The 26,790-nt window shown below is 33.9% G+C and overlaps 4 protein-coding genes across 5 annotated transcripts in view; 2 read left to right on the top strand and 2 right to left on the bottom strand.

The window, feature by feature from the left end:
* Positions 1-10,047, bottom strand: part of LOC113495597 (apoptosis-stimulating of p53 protein 2) — a 264,952-nt gene extending 254,905 nt beyond the window's left edge. Inside the window, exon 1 of the mRNA XM_026874390.1 lies at positions 7,520-10,047. The gene's annotated coding sequence lies outside the window, so the exon portion shown is untranslated. The remainder of the gene's footprint in view (positions 1-7,519) is intronic.
* Positions 10,048-11,166: 1,119 nt separating this feature from the next.
* On the bottom strand, positions 11,167-17,763 carry LOC113495593 (inositol-tetrakisphosphate 1-kinase-like). The gene is made up of 5 exons (XM_026874387.1): positions 17,210-17,763; positions 16,805-16,903; positions 15,492-15,589; positions 14,789-15,088; positions 11,167-14,200 (listed from the first exon to the last, which is right to left on the bottom strand). Exons 1-5 carry the CDS (start codon positions 17,327-17,329, stop codon positions 13,714-13,716), a joined length of 1,104 nt encoding a protein of 367 aa, XP_026730188.1. The 5' UTR covers positions 17,330-17,763; the 3' UTR covers positions 11,167-13,713.
* A 194-nt stretch (positions 17,764-17,957) lies between these two features.
* Positions 17,958-19,362, top strand: LOC113495594. The gene is made up of 4 exons (XM_026874388.1): positions 17,958-18,263; positions 18,368-18,633; positions 18,721-18,852; positions 18,937-19,362. The coding sequence occupies exons 1-4, from the start codon at positions 18,146-18,148 to the stop codon at positions 19,354-19,356; spliced, it is 936 nt and encodes a 311-aa protein (XP_026730189.1). The 5' UTR covers positions 17,958-18,145; the 3' UTR covers positions 19,357-19,362.
* A 375-nt stretch (positions 19,363-19,737) lies between these two features.
* Positions 19,738-26,528, top strand: LOC113495592 (CLK4-associating serine/arginine rich protein). Of its 2 annotated transcripts, none has more exons than XM_026874385.1 (16): positions 19,738-20,002; positions 20,136-20,233; positions 20,342-20,520; positions 20,739-20,900; positions 21,035-21,141; positions 21,715-21,887; positions 22,065-22,243; positions 22,439-22,526; positions 22,612-22,884; positions 22,968-23,021; positions 23,174-23,299; positions 23,670-23,736; positions 24,519-24,591; positions 25,001-25,106; positions 25,404-25,484; positions 25,652-26,528. In XM_026874385.1, exons 1-16 carry the CDS (start codon positions 19,904-19,906, stop codon positions 26,121-26,123), a joined length of 2,337 nt encoding a protein of 778 aa, XP_026730186.1. In that variant the 5' UTR covers positions 19,738-19,903; the 3' UTR covers positions 26,124-26,528. The 2 variants fall into 2 exon arrangements, with proteins under 2 accessions (XP_026730186.1, XP_026730187.1); XM_026874386.1 differs by having other exon boundaries at positions 19,739-20,002; positions 22,077-22,243.
* The last annotated feature ends 262 nt before the right edge of the window (positions 26,529-26,790 follow it).

Here is a 26,790-nt window from a genome sequence, read left to right as displayed (position 1 = left end):
TCGAAAGTTGGATTTTGTACACGCTTATCAAAATTTAATTCGAGTAGATTTACGCCTCTACGATTTACGATACGCTTGATATGAAAATTTTAACAGTGATTGAGGAAATTTTAAATATTTTTGTTAAAAGGACTGACCTTCTTTTAATTCAGTTTCTAATGTATCCATACCTAATTGTTAAAACCAGCGTGTAATTTAGCAAATTACAAGAGCAACGCAAAAGCACATTTCTACAATTTTATTCTATCAAAGTTCAAAGACATTCACCAAAATAATTTTAAACCAAGCTGCAAATAAAATATCAACCCAAGATTATGTTTCAAAATAATTTTATCCCTCCCTTTGATGCTGGGGAACCCTAAAGCACATCTAAATATTACAGCATAATTGCCGGGAGATGTCTCGAATAAATTACCGAGGATTACTTACTCGGCAGAAATCTTGCTCGTCGCCTTGTTGACTATCATGACTTTAGGTATAACGAGTATACGAAGACGATAGCTATCGCGTTTCAGTCTCCTAATAAGATCTAAGATAAACAAGCGTTTTAGTTATATCTGTGTACCCACTGAAGGTACCTGAGACGTTGGGTAGTTGGGTAATGAAGTTCTAGACAAGGCTCAAGTCATAGACCGAAGCGCTGTCTAAATATTTGAAAACAAAATGAAGCGTTACGCATAAGCACATTGCATATTTGAAGCATTAATTCAAAAAGAAAAACGACTCTACAAATCGTAACATCCACGTTAATTCTTGAAACTTTAAAAAATAATTTACTGGAACAGTCTTATATTAAACTTCTTGTATAGTAGTAGGTACCTAGTAATCATTAAGTTAAATAGCGATGCAACATAGTATGTGAAACCAGTATTACACCAAATGCAATACGTGTAGAGTTAGGAGAAAGCGCGTTTAATTTGTAATAATTATTCTGAGTCAGCTTTCCGTATTATTGCTAACGATAGCAAATTATTCTTAGGTTGCTAGACGCGTAATCATCAGACGAAACGTGATTATTTTTATACAAGATTGTTATAAATATCCTATCATCATAAAGCACTTAGTACCAAGCAATTTCGTTGAGTTGTTTTGAACCCGTATACGTATATTTTTCTAAATATATAGGAACAAACTATTACCATAATGATTGTTTGAAATAACTTCATTACTAAGTTAATATTTCAAATCACTTTATTGAAGATTTAGCAGAAACAAACGAATATCAAAAAATAATTAAGGCCGAATTTAATTTCTTATCATTTTATATGAGTTTGTATTTGACCGCTTTCTCTTCGCAAAACTGTCTTATCTCGCTACACATCTAAAAGTAATTACCAAGTTCCTGAAATTTGTCTCTACATCAATATCAATTTGTCATTTCAGATCTAAGATAAGGCCTACTTAATTTCTACTTATTCTTGAGTATAATGAGTATAGAAGAAAAAAGTTATGTCCAAAGAGTCTTTAGCGCGTCGTGCTAAAACTTTAAGACTCTATATACCAGCAGGTTTAAAATTAGAGATAGGTTATTACGGAAACAGAATGTATGGCAGCCAATTTTAAATTAGAGTTAGAGTTAGAATATTACGGGCTCAAAACCTACATATTGTTCAAACATTTCTCAATGCCCCGCGGCAGAGGCGCAAACACCCGATATGGCGCCCTCGTGAACGGTAGATTTACATACAGGCACACAGACATACATCAAGTGTTGTTACACAAGGCGATGCTACTCTATCATTGTTAGGTAACCGTATTTTTAATTATGTTATAAAAATATATTTTTAGAAGACCATTTTTCTGTGCTTGAGAAGCAAAAAAGTATGTAACATAATCAAAGAGAGCTGAACTCTTTGATTATGTTACATACTTTTTTGTGAATCCCACTTTATACAGTGGTGTAGGTCAATGCTGCATTCGATACCACTATCATAATTTTATATTGTACGCATATATGTACATATCAAAAAATATTAAAAATCTGATTTAAAACATCGTTTAACTTCCTCCATATTTTTTTAATACTAAGGTAGCGCCGGTAAGCTTATATAGTCAATGCGTATAATTAGACTCGTAAATAACTTCCTTTAACCAGAATCTTACGTGACGGACATTAATAACCGGAGAACAAGATTAATAAAATATCAAAACTAATAAACCTAATAAGGAACTCTACATCATGCGCTCAAATCAATATAGAGGCCTTACGCTACCTCTTATAGTCGTATTATTTTGGTAGTGGAAGCGAGACAGCGCTCTACACGTTGTAGAACGTCATCTCCCTTCCACAACTGCAATAATGTTAGTTTAGGAGGTGATGGTAGCCTCTCAGGAAGAGCCAACGCCAGCCTAGAACTAATCTCTTAAAAATGACATCTTCATAAAGAGTAGGTATTTTCTTTTCACCGGCAAAACTCATCTCGTCTGAAAGGCGTTTATAAGTACATCAATACCTAAGTTATCATTTTTTTATTATTCTATTGGTATTAGACATTTTTTTATTTATTAGACATTTCCTCTTTATTTATATTTATAATTCCATAACTACATTCACTAAGATGTATGTATGACTGTAAAATGTTTTGTTTTTAAGATGTTTGTATTTTTTATTTATTTAGTGTTTAACATTTGCATCGCATTCGTTTATTAAATACTACTGAGTAATGATAGGATTTAAAGATTTAATAAGTTATTCAAAACATTCCATAATATACTTGTAACACAGATATGAGAATATTCTGTGCGATGAATAACCCTTTTTTAATTACAAGCCAAAATGTAGTATTCCCTTAAAATATAAACAGAAGCTCTTCGCTAAAACTTTCATGCCACGTAAGGCAGTTTCAAAACAGCTTTCGGTATCGGAACTGAACTTTATATCCCATATTGAGAGCGGCACGATATTGACTCAAATACAGAGCTGAAACAAATAAGACTTGTGCATGAATAATGTACGGAACATACGTCATGGTGATATGATTTACGAATATAAACCTTATGACTCTTAGTCCACATGGAAAGACAGCGTGGTTTGCTGTAGAGTTTGTTGCGCAGTTTCGGATCCACAGCTAGAGCATTTAGGAATCGGTAATTTAAAAGATGAGCGTATCGGGATGTAGCCAAATGCATTTGACATTCGAAAAGTCCTATTATAATAGAGTAATTAAAATATTTGTTTTAAAATTCGAATTTGATTTGTCTTAAATTGAAAAATTAAACTTAGATGTCAACACGCCTCATCTTTTCACCTTTCCTGTTTAAAGCAGTTGCGATTGTGAAACAGAGACGACTCTACATCGCGTAGCGCACTGTCTTGCTTCTACAACTGAATGAGTTTTACTTTAAAGAGTGGTGGCCTCTGTACTTGCTAGAGACAACACAGATTAAACTGACGGACGTTTCAGTATTCAGCCTTGAGCGACAGGCGCTGATAACGTCAATATAGTATGTTTATATTCAGCGGACGGTTAGGTAAAGCAACATGGAAGACACAGTTAAGGATAGCATATTAATGAATAAATATAATTGTAGCTTAGGGTTCTGCATTCAAAGGATAACGCAACTCTATAAAAAAGGCTCCATTCTTTGTTTGACTGTCAGTTCGTCCGTCATCAAGCTGTATCTCATTCACTGTTATAGTTTATTTATTTTTAATTATTATCTACTGATTTATATATCTAAGCATTTTTCTAGCCGTTATAACAAGAAACAAAAATAAAAATCGACGTTAAAGGACGTTTAGTAAAAGTATAAACTTTATAGGTCATCAATATTTTTTTAAACATTTGCGTCTCGCACTTGTCGCACACTCGCACTTTTAGAAAATTGCAGGTTTCTAAATAAATATATCCAAGAGTATTAAGACCTCGGTTAATTAATAACGTCTATTATTTGAAAAGCCTGTATAATAGTGTAATATCAGTTTGTACCTATCTACATAATAACACGTGAACCTGTCATAAACAGTTGTTTCGGCAGTTCATTGAAGGGTAGACCCTTGCCTTGTCAGCAGTTGCCTATATACATTAAGTTTTAGTTGTAAAACATGTTGCTTAAATACCTTACAAATCGGTAGAGACTAGAGGTCTGCAGATTACGATGTATTCTTGGTGATGGAACTACTCCGTTCAGCAAAAACAGTCAAATGAAACACTAGCTAATACAAAATAAAAATAAAGCCCTTTTGGCCCTAACTATTCAAACGTTTTAGCTAGTATTCTACACCAATAAAAAAAGAAACTATATTATCTTACAGTTTTAAAGAAGTCTAATTAGGTTTTAAATATAAAATTATTTTTGTATCAACCGGCTTAATGATCTAACGACATTAGCCATCTTATTTAGGTTTAGAAAAAAATAACAAAAGATATCTGAAAGTAATCACAAAGTTTTAAAGAATTTATCTTAAAAATACCTTAACTTACTAACATTATTATGAGTTGGCAGACAACACAAACTTTAGTAAGTAGGTACAGTCGGAGACAAAGTTCCCGGTGACAATCGAATTACATACGTTGTCGCTACTAGGACACAAAATAGACTTGATATCAGAACTCTACTGAAAACTCACTGAGCTTTAATTTTCAGAATGTCACGGCGCATTCCTGTCACTTTGTTAATCTGATTTCGTTCATCGACTTTTCCGGCTGACTGTACAGTACTCGCTCTTTTTTTTTAATAATGATCTTAGTGTTGTGTTGCCTGACGCACATCTCTCAAGGGTATAACTTTGACAGATGAGTACATCTCGTGTCAAAAGAATGACGAACAATTTGTACGTCAACATTCGTAACCTTGACCTGACAAGTTTTCAACACTACCTTAGAACGTGTAATATAAACATAATGAGGCACGTCAAAAAATTACATAATAATTTGTGTCAATATATTATTTAGTATTAGGTATTTTATACTGTGAGTAATAAGTGGAAAACTACTGTAATGATATTTGAGTACGCACAAAAGGATATTCAACTGATTTCAACTATAAACATATAAGGAAATAGATGGAACTTGATACTAGTACTACACTTATCGCTACATGAATTTCAATCATAGCATCGACACCCGATTTATAACCTCCAATTACGTTGCGGAAGTAAGGAGAAGACGTGAGTAAAGTGCACGATACAGATGTGTATCACACACAAGCTACAAACACTAATAGTACCACAATGTGGTGGCAAAAATGTTAGCGCAACGATTTGTCATCTTCGAGACCAAGTACTGTCAATATTGACTCTCATCGCACACACCTCGAAGCAACCTGAAAGGCGCCTCACAACCACGCTGCCAACACCATTAAGACACCCACACCTCACTTTGTTTACCACTTTTCTCGAACAACACAAATTATTCCGAGAGACTTCTTACTATATTCCAAAAATTATCATATTTCAACAATAACTCGTAACGAAAAATCTTATCGTACGTTGCTATTTGCGGCTAAACATCTATAATTATTAAATACCAATACATCACCTATAATTTATTATATTAACATGAATTGAAATTTATTTTTGTGCTCAAATATTTTTATAGCCAAATTCAAACGTTAGAAAAACTGCTCTTGTGAATATGATTACTTCCAGTTCCATCAATAAAATGAAATCAATTCATGCCTTCCTGGATAATATATTCGTCAGTATCTTTATAAAAATCAAAGGTTCCTAAGATTCCCAAGCCGTACATTTTCATTGAGACAGATTTATAAGACATGTGCCAATACCGAACGATACCTATTGGTTCATCGTACCCGACAGTGGGCACCGCAACGGCGACAGAATACTTCGCAAGTACACCTAAAAAATAACTTCACAGTTCGTTGATCTTACTCATGTTTTCTGTATAAATACGAACCGAGTGGGTACCAATATTTATCCTAGAATGGAAAAGAATGAAGGATCCATATGTTTTATTAAGTTTTTTTATGCTCTCGTATCGAAGTTAGTTTACTTTGCACATATACTTAAGACTACCTGTCATCGCACGCGCTCTACATTATAAACAAACGCTACTTTTTTTTAGAAACAACAGAAGTTTCTAGTCCTTAAGAGGATTTCTAATTCTGAACCAAAAGTTATTATAAGATTATTTTGTCAATGAAAAACACAAACACTTGTTTTAGAACAACAATCTTCAATAAACAAAGCAGCACTTTCCAGGACGGAATCCTACACCGACAACGCCATCCCAACGGACCGCTGCTTCCGTACGCAATTGCTTGAAAAAGTACCAGCAGTGCGGAACGCGTCCGATCCTATTAGAGAAGCGGCCGACAGCCAAACTAGTTTTACAGTTACCACGAGACGATTCGATTCTGCAACGATACGTAGTCGAAGGTCGCGGGAACTCGGGCGGGACCAATTTCGAATTCGTTCTGCAAGTCGACGGTGACTGCGGAGTCCGGAGTCCGGAGCAGACAATGTCACCGCACTAGCCCATCGTGAATTTCGATGGCGCGATAATTCGTCGCAGTCACAAGGACGTCAACAGATTCCGGAACGAGACTTGTTATTTATATCTATTTATAAAAATACGTTATTGTTAACTTCTGTTTTTAAATGAAGTATTTTGTGAATAGAGGATGCTTGGCTGTTGTTTTGAACTGTGCTGGCATTATTCCATTTAAAGGATTTCATATGTTTAAAAGGAAGAAACCTGAAATCCAAAATTTAGTAAACAACGTGTCAGTAAGATAAGTAGAAGCAATTTATAGTTTACTCATTATTTTTCACTTGAATTGACTCCATTTTTTTTGCCAATAACCAAGCCTTTTTTTTTAATTGTTTGATGTTAATGACAATTTACATACATATTAAAATTTACGATAACATTTACCAGTCTATGTAGAGTAGCCAGTAAATAAAGTAAGTTGTGCTCTGTGGTACTCATAAAAGTATTAAGTTGTAAGGGGCACGCGAGATATAATTTGCATAACATATTGTTACCTCAATACAAGTATTAAGTGCCATTTACAAATCGATCGTATTTATCAAAGGATTTATAGGAGAAAGACGTTCATTCAGTTGAATGAATGTAGAGCAAAGAAAAATAGAGTTTCAGGATCAGAAACTCATTTAAAAAAGGCAAACTAAGTACAAATACCAGTATCAGTTAGGCTTACTGTGTAGCACTTCTCTAATTGCCATAACAACCCCTTAAACAAACTTTCAAAAATTATTAACATTATCTTTTTAACGCCAATTTGCAAGTTTTTTTTAGTTCTCACGTTTTCATTGTTCTAAACTATCTGGATTATTTCGTCTTATTCAATTCACTGCTAAATGACGCGTTTACCATACACAAAAAATTGTCCTGTAACTCTACAATTTTCTTTGGTCTATTTACTCGTACCGTTTTTCCTTTAAAGATAAAATTTTCGTTTCTGAAATGACTATTTCGTAACCCTTTTAACTGACCAGTACAATATTATAAAGTTATTAAGAAGCATACAAAATTGCTTAAAAATACAAGATTTAATTTATTCATGATGTATTAAATAACAAAGTTCGACCTACCTCCGGTCCAATAGAACAAGTTTAACGTCCAAACACTTCCGAATAAACACAACACTTTTGACACAAATTCGTTAATTAATGCTTTCCATTAAACGCATCACTTATGTCGATTAACTGACAGATTGACGTGTAGTTAGCAACACAATAAGATATCAAACAATGAAGTGATTGATCGGGTCACAATGCACGGTTCACAAAAAAATACTATTCACTTTAACAATACCCACCGAAAACACAAATTTAAAAGTAATCACATACACTTTTTACGACATTTTTATGTTTACTCAGATTAATGCAAGACGTTAAATTCGCTCGATATTATTTCGAAACGCGCGAAAAGATCGACGGAGGCGAGGCGGCTTGCGCGCGCGGCGCGCGTGCTTTGTCCGCATGTGCCGACAGCTGACTGAATCGCAATTCAAAACAACGCGAACGCTGCAATTTCAAGGCTGAAGGCTCCAATTTTTCGCTAACGAATCTTAAAAATAGTTTGTGGCGAGCGTATTAGTGCGTAAAATAACTACATACCTTTAAATCGATAACATTAACAGTAATAAAATTATGGAGTCCAAAGTATAGAGTAATAATGATAAGGTTGCAAAATAGAAAGCAATTAGTTTTATGCCAGATAATAGCTTAAACAGCTTTTGTCAGGTATAATCCGGCAGGGACAACGAATAAATCGGCAAGAATTTATTTCGCAAGATAAATCTGTGACAGTAAGTTAGCTAAGATCATTATTTACATAAACCATAGGAAATAGGACTTCAGAATATTAAACACGAATAAATATTGAAAATTTCACAAATACGGACTTGTTTGTATTTAAATGTTGTGAAGATTTATGACAAAAATGGGATATTAGTCGATCTGGTATTGAAACGGTTGGTAGAGCGACGCTAATGACATTGAATTTGCGATCTAGAATCGCTTCCTGTGTTTAGAATGCGAGAGTCTTGTGTACTCGGCCGGCGTACTGCGTACGGTAATGTATTATAAATTGTACAGATTCGCCTCTCTGCCTGCAACTAGATGTGATTTATGCACAGAACTGTGTCGAATTAACAATTACCGCCTTTATGGTAACGTTAACCGAACACGACCGTTATTGTGCTCTACGTGATTTTAACTAAGAAATGGTGCTATTATGTTCAATATTTCACGTCGAATTGATTTAAACAACTTTTGTATTGGCATCTGATATTTATATTGGGATTATTACTATGAATACATGTTACAAATTCTTTGATACAGTGGAAGAACTTGGGATTTGAATAGCTCTCTTAACTTTTGATATTTTTGTATGCTTAGAATTTACGTTATCATGGCAGAAATAAATGAGATGAAAATGATTTTAAAGTTGTTTTTTTCTCTATTATTCCTCATATTTTCCATAACTTTAAGAAAGGGAATTAGATTATGATAAAAAAAATGAGATTTTATATTTGTTTGCTTGCAGCGGTGCACAAATGTATTAAATACTTATTGCAGGGAGGTAACGTATATAGCTCAGTATTGACACTCGATTGTCCTAAATCCAACTATTTGACTACTTTCATCACCCAAGCTAAGTTATACCACCAATTATATTCGTAATACAACTTATTATCTCATTTCTCTACATAATAAATAGACTATTACCGAAAAATACTAGGCAGATACTTAATTTTGATTACCAAGCCTTTGTTTAAATTTAACATCTTCATCAATTGTTAGTTTACTCCGCTCGTAAAAGCGAATAGGCCCGACTTTCCCCTCCTAATTGTAGCCATTACTTACTTGTATATAATCAAGTACTTTCACTGAGCAATCAACTTCATAAAGTGTGTAGGAGAGGAGCCTGGACTCGGGTTACACTTTTAATAATGCATATAAACAAGTATTCGCCACTGACCTAGGAGCCTACCCCCAGATCCTACACTAACACTGTTGATTGTGGATGCGAGATGGCGCTTTACGTGTAGTGCGCTGTTTCGCTTCCTCATTAACATCAGTCTTGCTCTGAATGTTCATGGTAGTGGTATGCCGTAGCTCTCTAGACACGACCAATAGTTATTGCCCAGTTCCTAGCGGTTAGTCTTTATGCCTACTTACCATATATGTCTAGATACGTCCAGGAATTGCACTATTAGACTCAACAGGGTAGCATCATTAGCCTTGAAAAATATCTAGGGTTATATTCATGCTTTTTTTGTGTAACAAGCAAAATGAGGGTTCCATTGAATAAAGACTTGCTCGGGGAATAGCCGAATGTATATTAAATATTAATGTTTTTTTAAGTAGTTATACGTTCGCGTAAACTAGACTAAGTAATCCTGATGCAAACCATTGCCGACTAAAAGTCAAAGAAATAGGAAATTCGAAAAGCCATCATCAAATCCAAAATAAATATAATTTTATGAACTGTATAAGGAAAGATAGAGAAATTACTCGTAGGTTGGTTAAGAATAAAAAATAGAAATATCAAAGTTAAGAGACTTTACATATTTCGGTTCTTATTGAAATATTATGTATTTTAAAAATATTGAATATATTTATGTGAAGATAATAATAAAAATACGGTCAGTTTGACATAAATATAAATAATAATTCTACGGATAGTGTAGTCTTAATTATTACTTTAACCGTGTAAGTAAGAAAAGTTGTTGAAATACACACTACACATACCACAAAAACGTGAACAGTCCCAAACATTTTTATTTACATTTTACGATTATTTTCAACTGCATACTATAATGTATATTCTAATTCTATGCTGAATACTGTAATACTAATTCGAGTTATCGAAATATGTTCAGAGAGTAAATCCGAAGTACAGTAGTAAACCTCTGTGCTTTCTTTCTCTTTAAAAAGGACCTATGCTGTTGCGAAAGCGAGATGAAGATACTCGCAGTTTAGAGCGCCATCTCTTACACAACAGCAGAGCTCATAGTACAGGCACCGGTCAACGGTCAAGCTATTAATAAATAACTTTTAACCCCAGTCAGTCATAAGTAGGAAAGAACACCTTGGTGATTTAGTTTGTCGAAACATTAAAATTATATGGAATCAAATAATAAATAAATAATACAATGGAAAAACATCAGCCAGGGCTCGAACCTGTGACACCTAGCAATACACGCCAGCTGCTTTACCAAATAAGCTATCAATGACACTAACTAAGAATGGTTTGAATTGGAATTTGAAATAGTTTTTTACACCGTAACAAGTCTTAATTGAAACAATGGAAAAACGTATTTTTCTATATTTCGTATCGTAGGGGCCTACCAGCATCTCTTAGTAAGTCCGTTGCAGTTCACAATGTTGAAGAAATTAATTTATAGAGAAGTTTTCTTTTACCTTAGCTTATGAACGAGTATAAGTTTTAATTGTTGGCATTGTTGAGTGCAAGCGTACCCATGTTACTGGAGTATAAATCTTAAATATATAATATTTTTTTAAGAAATCTAGTCTAAAGTTTTATTGAATTACTGCTTGATTTGAATAAATGGTCGCGGAGAGAGATGCCACTCTACATAGCGTACAGCGCCATCTAGTTTACTCAACTGGAACCTTATTATTAAGAGATGGTAGTAGGCCCCTAGTTTTCCATAACGCTGTCTCAAATATAAAAATAAAAGGTTACAAGAAATATCAAAGTAAAATAATTTAACTATGTAAGTTTACTGTTTATTCACTACAGTTACTTTAATACAATTTATCTTCCTGTCTGTCTGTTTTCTGTGTTTAATTCGTTTAGAGGAGATAACTTGTGATTGAGCAGGTGTTAAATCAGATCAATTTACATTTATTCTTTAATACCATATGGAATGATACACATTAGTAAAACTAAACACAGGCCAAAGTTTTACATCTAGCTTACTAATTAGGGAGTATTGGGCTTATTTAAATAGTTATACCCATTCAACTTTTAAAACACTGGTCCTAGGCTAATTCCAATTAAATTGAACAGATGTTAAGTATGAAATACTAGATTACATATACTAGCTAACGGGTATAAAATACACTTAATAGAATATTCTATTATCATGGACTATTGTATAAAAATAACATGTTTGTAAAAGTCGCGAATGAATCGAATGCAAGTATACATGTTCACATCATAACCCGTTCAAAAATGTTTAGTGTTTCAAAATCAGGAACTATATTTTAGTTTTAATCACAACTGTAAGGTCCTTCGTTTACGAGGCAATGCAAGACTCGAATATTCAACGTCTTTAAAACTCATTCAGACAAAGCGAGGAATATTGAGAGTTACAATACATAATGTCTAGTAAAAATGAAATAAATTTCCTCCTCAGTAAGGTATTTCATCCTTGTATAGCGGGGGGTTTCACAAACATTTAAGTCAGACGTTTGTGGTTGACACCAATGCTTATCCTACGCGGGGATGGAATCCAAGACACGTCCCGCCCTGTGAGTTTGACAGCGAACTATACCATTCGGCTATGCGTAAAGTCAAATATGACTGACAACAAATCTCAAATCGCGAAATATTTCTCATCTAATCTAAATGAGCCTTTAGTCGAAAGTCTAAAATCATCGGATCGTCGGAGACTTGCATCGCCTCACATACAAAAGACCTAAAGAGAGTATTTTACGTGTCTACCTTATGTGTAACAATTTTCTTAAATTATTTGGCTCTAAACAGTATAAGTAGTCAATGTTCAAGTTTTAACAACACGGAGATTTAGGTTTTCTATTAACTTAATTAAACATATCAATTCCATTATTATAAGCGTGTGCGATACAATACCTATATAATTAATTAAATGACTATTATCAGTCTTAAGCCGTACTGGTACATCAATCTTGGTAAGTATTTGAATAATTTATGAATTGATTAATACATGACAAATTACTGTCGACAATAAAGCACTATGTATACATCAATTACTTTGAAAGTATTAATTGTATTGAAAGTACAATCAATAACAAAAGCCTTTTACAAAGTTACCGTAATTAATTGATTGCACAAATAACGTGTGCTCGGTAAATACTTCGTCATAACTGAGTAAGCGGTAATCAACTTTTGCTGTTGACTGTACCTAGTCAAAATTGCAGTTTGATCAATTATGTGTAATGTTACGATATCAAACAAATTATTTCAAGTATTTTTTTTCCTATAACAGCAAAATGCAACTACATATAACATTTCTTGGAAGGCTTTACCAACATAAAATACTTAATTTTCCTAACTAAGCAGAATAATGTCGATAATATTTTATTATGTGTACGTAAACTAATGTGTACATAAATCTAGCGAAGCAACAAAAATACTATCCATTGTATATGTTGCAACTACTTCAATAAAACTGATGACGGAATGAAAAACAAATGCCAACTTGCAATGGAATCGATCAAGATTCAAGAAATACACTTTATGTCCTATGTTATAGAGTATAGAGTTGCATAAATATTGTGTAATTATATTTCTGTGGTTTGTTTAGGCACTAAAAGAGGTTTATATAGCTAGCGAATAGGGGCCAAAGCCTATTATACTGAACCAATTCCGCATAGCAGAAAATGTGCATTCAAAAATGAACTTTATAACTGGCAGTGTAGATTTACTTCACAATGGCGATTGGTGTAGCTGACTTCCTCAAAACACTGATTTAACACTGGAAAAGGTATCCACACACTACGTATTAGAGCTCATTTTAGAATGATATTTTTTCTGTCGGTATCGGTATTCCTAACTTATATTTACACTAGAAGACGTGACTCACAATATTTGCGACAGTGAAGTATTAATACTATACATACAGTCAAAACTTGAAGACTTATTATAAATATACTGGATATTCTATTTATCTTTTAAATTACTTCTTTCTTTGGATCCCCGCCTTTCGTTAATTTACGGCTATTCAAATTAAAATTGTTGCAGATTACTAAAGATAAAAAACTTCTAACGAGCAGCCAGTGCTGTAAGATAAACAAATATTGACAGCTAAACGATTTCGAGTTTTACTACACCATTTTAAACTTGTATTTCCCATGCCATCATAAATTATATTTAACTACTGTCGGTGCTAATTCCAAACGACAATAAACGCACTTACAATACGGAAATAACTATACACATATATCTAAGCAGATAACAATATCTTACGCATACGTGACTCATAAAAGCAATCTCTTATCAATAATAATAATCAATCAATACACATTTGTGTTATACACTTAAAACAAATTCAGTTTATATTCATACCGGTCACACCGTACTTAATTGGATCCATTCCAACATTGATTAAACCATTAATCTTATGCCCTAGAAACTCTTCTCCATACACACCGTTGCAGTCACCATTATTGTATATATTTACATTCCTGTTCTCTGCTTCTTGTATGGAATCTAGAAGGTGTTCGAAAAAGTTTGGGAAGTTATCGTAACTGGGGTATACGTTGATGTCTATGACCGCGTGACTGCCGGTCATATTGTCGATGACTACGTCGAAGCCAGCCAGAAGTAGACCTATCCTTTTCCTTAGTATCCTGATGATAGTTTTGATTTTGTCCTCGTTGAGTGTGAGTGTGATGTCAGCCTTATCGTGAGGGTCGAGTATCGACAGTGTGGACTGGCTATCAGCTTTACATACCTCCCCCGTACTATAGTATATTGGCTCTAAATCTTCTGAAGCGTAGAAGTTTTTAAGGCTTGGTCTCTCGCAAATATGATACCTGAAACGTGAACGAGGCTGACATTATTTGTGAAATGAATTGACTTTATCCACAGCAAAAGTGATTTCTTGTTGAGTGAGGAAAATTTGATTCTTTAAGTGACTTAAATTCTTTTGCCGAATAAATAGCAAAATAAATTGGGGTACACGGTCGCTAATGGTTTTATGAAAGACTCTTCATTTTTATGCCTCCATTTGTCACTGTTATTTTGCAGTGAACAAAACGTTCTATGAACCAATTTACTCTTTTGTTCCATACAACTATTATGTTCTAAAAACGAACGAATACTAATGTATGCAAATTTTATGTCGGATCTGTATAACGAAAATGTTTATAATAAAACTACGCAAGAAATATAATTTACTATTGAGTAACATTGCTTTAAAGATAATTCTTAAACAACCCAGGTTACACTTTATTTTTGTTACGCAGTCTATAATACCTACGTACATTTAAATGAAAAACAGGTACGAAAATGAATAATTAAGCGACATTTTGTAAAGATCACTTACTCAAGGTTAAATTCGACCACAAAATCTATAAATATTTAATAACCATATAATATAATACATATTTTCAAATACATACCTATCTCCTATAAGGAATACTTTATGTAAGACAGCATTATGATTTACAAAATTCTGAACGACACAAGGAGGTTTGCACACATGCAAACCTTTTTCATTGAATATTACGATCATGTCGTGTGCTGATTTGGACCCATGGGCTATAGTTGGTTTGCATATCACAGGAAACTTGACACCTCTCTGCCTCATTATCTCTATGTTCATTTCTATATTGTTTGTAGTGAATTCTGCGAATGACGGAGTGAATATTCCTTGTTTGTATAGTGAGGGTTCGTTTTGTAGTATTGTGTAGTAGCAGTACCTGTAAATAGTGTGACGCAACATTTTAAAATGAAACTTTAATCCTGGCAAAAAAGTAATAGACTTCGAAACATTCTTTGCGCCTTTGATTTCTATTTTGTTGAACACTATAGGCATTGTTTCATTTTCCATTCTTCTAGAAACAACATACCAATATTGTTCCCACCTATAATTAAGAAGATTTGCATAGAAAGATGAAAATCATCTCTCTAATTAATCTGTTAAGGGTTTCTTTTCTATAACAATTTCAAGACAGTTGAATATAAATTTATCTTTTCGATAAAAACGAAATATTATAATAAACTCTATGACTCATCCAAATAGCCATTAGTTCTATTATCTTATAAACAAACATGACACATGTTTCATAAAGTAATGATGAATTATAAGATAAAATTACATACCTATTTAAAAGTATCCTCACATTGTCCAATGGATCAATAACAGTTATATTTGGATGGTTCGATAAATACTGCTCCACTCTATTTATGATTACTGATGCCTGATAACAAGAGAAATGCATTAAACAACACTCAACATGTAAAAACGACAGTTGTACTATCAACAACTATTATCAAGATAAATCATGTAGTACATTCTATATTTACTTCCCGTTGTTAGAACTCAGAGATAGTTTAGCAATAATGTTCATGGGGTTGTATTAAAAATTATAATTAAAAAAAATGACAGGCTTGCTGATAGAATTCGTAAACTTCTTTTTCCAACTACTTGCAATGTATTTACATAAAGTAACTTTACGTAAACTCTCAGTCAAAAACATACTTAACAAAAATACTTTTGTCACTTTAAAGTAGTTTCAAAAATCAATTGAATACATTGTATGAAACACAAACACCAAACAAATAACAATCTTACATCAACAAAACATCGTAGAAACCAATTGAGGTACAATAAAAAATCTAATTACAGTATCCTAAACTGTAAAATTTTAATTTACTTTTTATGATGAATGATTCACAAACTTTTTATGTGTGTTTGAGTTAGTCAACCAAGGGAAACAAATTGTATGAGTTTTTATTGACACTTCATAGTAAGGACACAGCTGACTAATACTGAATAATAAATGGCAATGGCCGTGAAACAAATCCAAGTTATAAAGGTGACAAAATTAAAATAAATGTTAACATGCAGGTAGTATCAGTAAGGGCTAAGGCTTTTAATAATAATTGGGCACTCAAATCTTTATTTTTATATTTAGCTGAGGATGTTTACACACACATTCACACCTGGTTTTACATCATTTGTTGTAGAATTGAATTATTATGATTGTGATAAGTTGACAAAAGACTAACAATCAGGAATATAATTTACTTAATGGCTGATAAACTACTTTTAGTTTTAATCAGAATTCAAGAACTGAGGGCAAGATTTGGGGACTTCCCAACTGAGGGAAACAAATATAAACTTTTTGAACAGTTTAATTTTAAAAAAGCATGACATTGTAATGCTAATCTGAATCAACACTTAATGAGTCATGTTCAACTTGTTCTGTTCTTCAGTGAGACATAAGATTTGCTTTTGATTACATAAATCAAGAAAAGATATGATATCATCCAACTCAAATAAAATCAGCAATTGTGGACATAATTATATGAATAAGAACAAATTATTCAAAGGCAAGTATTTTTTCATAATGTTGTTACAGAATTAGAAATTGTTGTTTAAAAATTGAATAAAAAAAGAGGTTTTTTGTTACCTTTGAATCACCATGGTCAGCTGCAGCAATAACATCAGTTAATTTATGAAGGAATACATTAATTGGTCTTTGTTCCTCCAATGGAATATCCAAGTCAAGCTGTAAATAATTAAAACAAATAATTAGTTATTTGACACAGTACATTAAAATAACTTATTTCATTCTAAGTCAGTGTGAATTAGCATTATAGGAATATAATATGCATATGAGATCCATGGCTAGAGTACATTTTTTGTATTAAACACATTAAGAAATTATTTAAAATTGTCATGGACAATAATGTAGGCAACAAGTAATTCAGCCCATATTCTCCAATAAAGAAAAAAATACGTCTGAAACAAATAGTAATGCCGCCTAAGTTACAATTATAAAAAAGTATTTCGTAAATATTACAGTATTACTTACCCTGACAAGATTGTATCCATGAGAAGCACAAGACTTAATAAACTCTTTCCAATTAAGTTTTTGACTTTTCTTGTCCGACATCCATATCCCGATAGTTTTTTTATGAGGCAGGCATTCCATTTTCACGGTTTTCAATTAAAATATTTAGCTCAAAACGAAGAATACTAAGCTTCTGATAAAGCAGAATGAACTGCAACTATGTATAACGCGCTTTGGGGTGTCATATGGATAACCGAAACACGATGCCGATTTATAACCCAATCATAGGTATAGCACAAGAATTAACTAAATATTTGCATAGAAACTACAAACGAGAACTTGCAAAACAATAATACACGGCTAACGCGGCGCGACAACTGTCTGGCCGTCTGTCATTTGAATTGACAGCCTGCACTCTGCTGACATGAATGAAACCCAGTCAATGTGTTTTGTACTCGATTTACTAGTAGTGATGGACGTTCACGTTTTCAGTAGTAAAATGCTTATCATACTGTCTTAAATTATGTACCCTTTGGATTATTTTGTATCACTATTTACAAGCCCAACGTAAATACTAGGTATCAGTTGTTTAACTTATAAGAATACGTATAAAATCTTATACAGATGATATCTTATTCGTTGGAAAATAATGACTGTTGGCATTAGCGTAATTGCACAGCAATACAAAATGCAAAAAACACACAATGCAATTTTCAGTCGCAAAAGACATTTACCTATTTTAGAGTCCTGGAAATTTCAAGAAAAGAAAATTAATTTGACATTGACAGCTTTGAAGGCCGGCTTTTGAGCAATTGAGCATGTGCTTGTTTATTTAATTTCGCAGTAAAAGGAAGTAGTTTTTTGAGATAAAAAATTATCTAATAGATATTTTTCCAAATTATTTCTAATCTTTACTTTCTGTCTTTCTTATTAACCGCTTTACACAGGAACGATATCATGGAAGACGACAGTGTTGTTACCGCAAAACATAGTGTACTGGAAATTTTCTCTGATTTAGATGCTAGCCAACTGGATTCAATTGAGCAATGGATATGTAGCCATTCCTACAAGAAAGGTAACCTATTTATTCATAATTTAAAAAGCAGGGAATGTTATTGAAAGACAAAATGTTGTGTATATTCAGAATATACTACTCATTAAACAAATTTTTATCAACAGACTTAGAACATTTCAAAGCCTTACAAAATTCTGAGAAAATGCTTATCAAGATTGGGAATTCAATAAAGAAAATTGTGCCTTTTGAAGCTGAAATGCCATCTGAAGTTATAACACCACCAATGGTTGGAGATCAATCAGATTGTAACAAAGTAAACACTCTTCATGTGGATGAGTTTTTGTATGACGAGATGGAAGTTAATGACTTAGTGAAGAAAGGAAAATTGAAAAGACGTTACTGTAGAGACTGCACATCTCGTAATGTTCAAGTAAGTTTTATTATAACTATGATTAAAATACATGTTGTGATTATGTTTTTTTTTAAATAGTAAATGTTGTTTGTGGTTTGCTTACAGGACCTGATATACATCTCACACTCAATGTCCCGACAAGCACTTAAATATATTTTTAAGGTTCAACTCCCCAAAGAATTAGAAGATAAGCAAATTTTGGATGTGGGCTCTAGATTAGGAGCAGTACTCTATGGTGTAAGTTTATTTTAAGTAAAACTGTAGAGTTGTACTTGGGAGTAGTTGTATAACTTTCCTCATCTGTGTTTATTTATTTTTCAGGCATATTACTTTTCAAATGCTGGCACCATCATAGGAATAGAAATGAATGAAGAATGCTGTGATGTCCAAAAAAGGATTATAGAACAGCACTCCTTAGACAGCAATAGGATAAAAGTAGTCCATTCTGATGTAATGGAAAGAAGTGATCTTGTTGCAAACTCTGACATTATAATCATCAACATTCTAGAGTTCTTTGTGGACCATGAAAAGCACAAAGAAATGTGGTACTTTTTCAAAAAACATATAAAGAAAGGTACCTATTTAATTTGCAATAGAAGTATGAATGATACCCTTGCAAATCTAGATATATTTGAAGAATTTTTGAATTGGTTAAGTATATGTAAACCAAATCAAATGGAGAATGAAATATTTTTTGATGTGGAGGATTATAGTGAATTATATTTGTATACTGTGAATTAAAATGAACATGTGTTTTTTTATTTATTTCTTAAACCTTATCCTGAAATGCAAACCTATTTATAATGTGGGAAGAAATACTCGTATAATCTCATGTGAATTAGTTGATAAAGATATACCTTTAGATGGCGAGAACTGAACTCTTGAGTAGAGGTTCGATTCCTTTGACCTTTCTCTTGTTAATGTGAACGTGAAACAAGTTATGAATAAAATATCGCCGTACTACTGCCAGCTAACAATAAATATAATATCTACCGATGTTTTTATTCTGGTTATAAACACAGTTTATTAATTTTCATTATCTAGAAATTTCATTCATCATACCTATGTTTGCAATTATTAGTTTTCTGTGGTAAGCTAATTAAACGCAGTCCCTTCACTAGCGAGGAACTTGCGCGCAGTATCAAAAATTCAAGATGGCGTTTTTCTGTCCAAAGTATGCTGACGGGCACGGAATATAATAATTAATTTTAATGGTACCTAAAACAGTGTCCATACAAAAATAAAGAATTATTTGCAGTGTTTATGTCTGAACAAGTAAAACTTTACGATGTGGCACGAAGCAAGGAAACAAGAGCGGATGATCCGCGGCATGATTGTTGATTATCGTCGCAGGGCGGAGCGCCGCAAGGATTTCTATGAAAAGATTGTGAGCCAATCGTTTGTCTACTTTTATATTAGTAACTCATTACTAATATTGTTATTGATTCAATTCATGTTCTATTCGTGCTAAAAAATATTGTTGTAGCGAATCACATAGTATTTTGTTAATATTTTTCTAGAAAGCAGAACCTACACAGTTTTTACAACTTCATGGCCGACCATGCAAGGTTCATCTGGATCCTGCTATTGCTGCAGCAGGAGAAGGCCCAGCTATCATGTTAGTATTTCTAATGTCCATACTTAAAGATCGCTTTCCTAAATGTTGAAGTACTTATTTTGCTGTTTATGCATCGAATATCAATGTAATAAAGTTGCAATTTCTTAGGATGCCTTGGCAAGGAGATACCAGCAATATGATTGATCGTTTTGATGTCCGAGCACACTTGGATTATATTCCTGAAGTGAGAAACCCAGATATACCACCAGATGAGCTCAGTCCTGAAGAAAGACAGTGCAACTATGAGCGATACAGGATCCTGGCACAGAATGTCTTTCTAGGAATAAGTGAGTAGCAATTCTATTACTACAACATTGATTCTTATCAAATTGTATTGTAATTTAAATTACACAGACTATGGAATATGTTGTTTTTTATCATTTAATTAATATTTAATTGAAGTACTTGTATGAAACTATTATTTTACATAACATTTTATTGTTGCAACTACACAGCTAATTTGTTTCGAACCACAAACACACTAATATAACAACCTTATTTCCAGGTGAAGATAAATTCCTTCAACAACTGGCCATAGAAGAGCAATTTGGTGTGACAGTAGAAGAAAAAGAGATGCAGAAAGAGAAACTTCACGAAAGAAAAGGGATGGGTGCTGCTATAGGATACAATTATAATGATCCAGGAGCACAACCCTCCGGTTCAAACGGTAGATTCAGCTTTACGTTTAGAGTTATACCTCAATCTGCTGTGATGTTTGACGCCTACTTATGTCTGGTCACGGGGTAGTATATTCTTCACTTATTTCTGGGTATTCTTATGGCATGCAGTATTAAATTACAGGCCCCGATATTAAAAAGGCGGAACAGAAAGATTCCGATGATGATTCCGATCTTGAGATTATTGATGTGGATCTCAGCATTGATGTCAATAAGATGGAGGCTTCACAGGTGAGTTTGTCGCTAATTGCAAGGTATATATTGCTTTTCATAAAATGACATATTATTATGCCATTATTTTTACTTATGATTTCCATAAATTCTTAGATGAATGGTACACCAAGTCATTATAGTAAATGTAGTTTGCACCATTAACATACTGCCACTATTGTTTTCTGTCTCAAGCTATTGTTAAAATAGTAGTGTTATTGAATTTGCTACATAGTATTCTTTTATTGTATTAAACATGATTTAATGTTTGTCTATTGTTACTTTAGTGCAATTAACATGGAACTACATTGCAATGTAGATATAATTACCATTAAAAAACTGATGTTTCAGTATTTAGGCACAATTAACATTAATGTTTGTCTTTTGAGCTAATAAACTGTTATTTATACAGCCTGTAGGTACTAGGTATATTAAACATGGAAGCAACTGCATGTATTATGTTTCTTTACTATGTTTACAAATTTTAAAATATAAACGAAATTCTTATAAATGAACACTCAAATGAAATGGATTACCTTGCTACTCCAAAACATATAGATTCTTCTTGCTAATGGTTCTTTTTCCGGAGTTCAGGCACACGAGTTGAACGGGGTGGGACCTCAGTTTGGAATGGCGGGATGTGATCTATTCTCGTTCCTGACTGGCGACGCAGACGACGCTGAACATCAGAAACAACTATTGCGAGAGGAAAAGGAAAAGGCTATGTTCTCAGGGAGAAAAAGCCGGCGAGAAAGGCGAGCACATCGGTGGGTAGAAATAACTCCGTCTATGTCCGCAATATAAATTACTGTAAAGTCACAAACAATCAAGTTAAAGTAAATAATATTAATTCCCAATACCGCAAGAATTTATATTATTGAGGCACGCAAGTATGGCCTCAACATTCTGTTCATTTATCGGCTAAACCATTACTAACTTTTCAGTTTTCTTAACAGTGATAAGAAGCTGGCAACCCGCGTGGTTAGTCCGCCCAGCTACGCTGCTCCGTCGTCGGTGCCGACCAGGTCGCCAAGTCAATCTCCCAGTAGAAGCCCTTCTCCAGATACCGGAGAAAATATAGAATTTATAACTTCCTTCGGGGGTGAAGAGGAAGAAAAACCACGTAAGTATATATTTGTTTAACTATTTGTGAAATAGTTAAACAAATGTTTAATAGAGGGCATTAATTGCAAGTATGCGACTAACGAATCCTTCAATGATTCTAAGTTTTTAATATGTATGTGTTTTTACCTACAAATAGTAATATTTAAGGTAGCCACTGGCTATTTAATCTATAATTGTGTTTTTTTCTCGACAGCCACGGCAGCCAAGCCCCTGTATGCAGACAAAGTTAAGCAGAATTTAAAGATGTTATATGCAGACGTAGCTCGAAAACCTCGTGGCAGGTAAAACCTATAACCAAAGAATAAAGTAAAAAAATGCCAAAGAATTAGTATTTTATTTAATTATTGTGATCTGTTATTGTTTTAGGTCGTCACCATTCCACAATAGGCGTTCTCGGCAAATTGGTCCTAGAGGACCCAACTCAAGATCAAGATCATTCTCACGATCTAGGTCCAGGTCACGGTCAAGGTCGCGTTCCCCTTCGTGGAGGAAATCACGTTCAAAGACGCGCTCATCCAGATCGCGGTCTGCCTCCTCGCGATCCCGCTCGAGGTCATACAGCCCATACAGAAAAACTTCCACGAGGTCGACGTCAAGGTCACGTAATCTTAGAAACAGATACTCTCGCAGCCCTGCAAAGTTTGTATTTTATCTCTATTATTGTTGATAAAATGGATAGCCTGTAACATAAGCTTGAAACTAATTGTCTTTGTATTTTCCAGTCATGCTAGTGCCTATGCCAAGCATAATAACTCCAGATCGATGTCATTTGAAAGGTAAGCTTGTCTTATTGTAAGCTTATAATATTATTATTGAACGTGGAGGTGAGTCAGACCGAATACTTAGACGGCATTACTCTTGGTATTAACATTGTACTGAGATACTTAAATAATATTGGGTCTAAGTTATGTATGGTATTATGTTACAGTAGTGATAAGGCTGCGCAAAGCAAGGCGTCTGTCCCGCGGTACTACGGACGCCGCAAAGAGGACCAGTCGTCAAGCGAGCTTTCGGTAGACTCTGACTCCAGCGAAACAGACGATTCGAAAAACAAGTGAGTGTGATAGTTTCTTTTATAGTTAGGTTACCGTTGTGGCATCTCGTCTCCTTGATAGTCGTAAAGAAACCAACTGGCTTTGGCTTCTGAAAATGAAGGGAAGCCTTCTTATACAGTTCCTATTTGAACAGAATAACTGACTTTGATAGATACTTGCCGTCTGGAAAATAATCTATTATATAATAAAATATTTTTTTGCGTTACAACTTTCGAAGCATTTTCAAGCACGCTAAGACACGATTAGGGCCAGTCTGAGCACCATTGGTTTCTTTTATTTGTTTTATTAATTTCAATATCAGTCACAAACTGTACATTGCTTTTTCTAAGAGCCTATGTAATTGACATAAGCAATTATTCGACATTTCAGAATGGCGGTGGGCAATAAATCCAATACAAACCAGAATCAGTTACGATTGTCTGGATCCAGCTCCAAAGTCAGTAAGAATCATTTGCATTTATACATTTGTTCTGCTTTCATTTTAGCACCTTACGACATTACTTTCCAGTAGTTTTTACAACAGATTTTTTCGCTATAAGCCATCTAAAATATGCGAGAACAATCTACAAAGTGGCAAAATGTTTGAAACCTGCTATATGTACCCTGATATTATTTTTATCTATATCCTTTGTGCTGCCGTTTTTAATTAATTTTAAATATATTTTGCTTGGGTTTTACCATTGACAAAATGTGGATTAACCATAGAATTGTAAAACGCATTTGAGTTTTCGTTTAAGCTGTGCAAAACTCCTTCTGTAAAAATATTGTTATGTATGATGTTTATTACATACTGTACCTGACACTAAACACATACATCTCTCTTCAACTTTTAAAATATTCAAATTTATCTAAGATTTTGAATAAAATAAAAATGTATGCCCTTCATACACAAATAAATTAACACTAATCATCACCAAGACATAATGGCATTATTTCTTTAAATTTTGACGACATCAGACAAACATAGTATATAGTTGTTGTAATAAAACTTTTGTTTTTATTAATTTCTGTATTTTAAAACACTTTTAAGTTCTATACCCCAACATAAACACATTATTCGCAAGCTTAAGGCTACGGAAACAATCACTAGTCACATGTAACCATATCAAAAGGTTTGTTCTTTTCATATTAAGGGATCCTTCGATCCTTTTCTCGAACGAGTCGGTTCTCGTATACGTATTAGTAGCGAAAATCAAATTAATATGATAACTTTTGCAGGGTCCGTCGCGTGAAACGTTGTCGCTCAAAGAAAAACTCAAGAGGAAAATGCAGGCTCAATTATCAAGGCAGCGTGAGTTTTATATAAGCTAAGACCACATAGGTCATACTTCACTAATACTAATACTTTAATTTTGTCACACACTCTGAATCTAATTGCTAACAAAGTACTTGTCAGATAAGTATGGAATGACAATTGTTTGCACTGCGCTAAGTATACTCTTGTAATACTAATAATTGTGTTTAACTCTCGAACTAAAGTGTGTATTGATATAAGATAAAAGAGGTTTCTATAATACGGTTATTTCCCATAGTTTCTACCTATAGTAATTCCATTATTCATATTACTAACCACTTATTTGAAGTTCTAAATGCCATATGTATTCAAAAGAATCTAAAATGTAATTTTGAATGTCTATTAAACAAGTGTATCTTCGTAAATTTGTTTAAAGACCCTTAAATAATGTACATATTTGATACAGTTCGGGCTGACAAGCGCGCGGAGGCAGAGCGTCTCGAGCGCGAGAGCCGGCGCCAGGCGCGGCGCGACGAGGAAATGAGGGAGTTGGCTATCAAACTAAGGCGCAAGTCTGTATACTATTGTTACTTAACAAAAATACATTATACCAAGTTATTGTCTATAAATAATAAGTAATTTATACTATGCCATTTTTTACATAGTACAGTTAACTCGTCTTTGTGCTTAGCGCTTTTACGTACGTTGACAATGATTGTTACATATTGAACCTTTATATGAAAGCAATGGGCTACAAAAATGAGTTGAATTAACTGTATATCGTTTTCACCTTTACATATAGCGCCGCCTAGAAATTTCTGTGATGTAATTTTAAAGCACTGTGACTAAAGCTTCGTTCCCATTTATAGGCAGCGTGAAATGCGGCATCAACAAAACCGAAGATCCAGTGAAGAGGATTCGGATAGGAGCCGTAGTCGTTCGTCTTCAAGGTATTGTAAATTTATACTAAGTCTAATAGAAGAATATGTCCTTGCGAAGATATACATTAATTCTGTTACTATTATGTTCTTACCATTCCATAGCGTAAATAGTTTTTTTTGTCAGATTTTATTACTTGATCAAGAACCTCTCTATAACGCCTGTTTTTGTTTTTCAGAGATTCCCTGTCAAATGACAAAAACAGGGAGGGGAACAGTAAATCCCGAAGCGTGTCACCACGCATACCAGTGTGGGAGGCGGACAGAGAGGCCGCGTCTACTTCACAGCGACCCAGGGCGGACTACGGTGAAATGGCATACTCTGAACCTAGAAGACGGTACGTAGAGCCGGACTTCAAAGAGGATCGCAGAAATGATGATGACAGATACCCAAGACACGATAAGTACCCACCGCGTGAAAGCCAAGGCCAACGATACGACTTCAACCGTTATGAACCACCCAGTTACGAGAATAAGTGGAAGGAAGAGAACTTCCCTCCTGGTCGCAGGAGGCCCTACGGCCACCGAGGCGGGTACAAGGGCCACGGCTACAGGCACGACGAACACAGCCAGCCCAGCCCATCGCAAGACTACGACAAAGACGCCGCCGACGCCTACGCCAGGAGCAAAGTCAAACTCGTAGACTATTAGATAGAAGTATTTGAAATATGTATATTAATGCCAAAATAGGTAAAATGTAGATATTCAATGTTATACATATATATGTAGTATGTTTTATGCAGACGTTTACTTTGAACACATATCTTAGAATTTAAGTTCGTAAGATATAACATTTAGTTGAAGAGTTTGTCCAAAACGTTTAGTCTTATTGATGGCAATTATTTGCAATAAGTATACATTTTTGTAGTGGTTATTTATTACCTGTATTTAGTTTAGTTTGGTCTATTAGGTTCTTTATGAAGTTCAATCAAATGTGCACTATTTCTGTACGCCTCCTTATTCATTGTTGCATATTTTTTGTAACTATCCATTTTGTGTAGCAGCTCTTTATTTGTACAAAATAATATTAAATTGAATAAAATGATGTACTTCCAAGTGTGTTTTATCATTTTAGCTAAGGAATCCCCCTCCCAACTCTGGATGAAGCTGTACTAACAAGTAACTTTCTAGTATTCTGTGAAAGCTTTAACGTTTTGCCCACGACTATTAGGGAACGGAGGCACCATTTTGGTGGTTTTAGTCGGTAAGAGCTGGTACTTCTCCTGGTGAAGAAAATTCTGGAACATGTCCACTGCAAAACCAAAAATAGCCCAGGCAATGCCGCTGGTTCCAGTTGGATATCACGATATTTTACACT

Source organism: Trichoplusia ni, chromosome 7 (genome assembly GCF_003590095.1).
Source record: "Trichoplusia ni isolate ovarian cell line Hi5 chromosome 7, tn1, whole genome shotgun sequence".
Lineage (NCBI taxonomy): Eukaryota > Metazoa > Arthropoda > Insecta > Lepidoptera > Noctuidae > Trichoplusia > Trichoplusia ni.
Note: the sequence above shows the minus strand (reverse complement) of the source record. Positions and strands in the feature narration are given on the sequence as shown.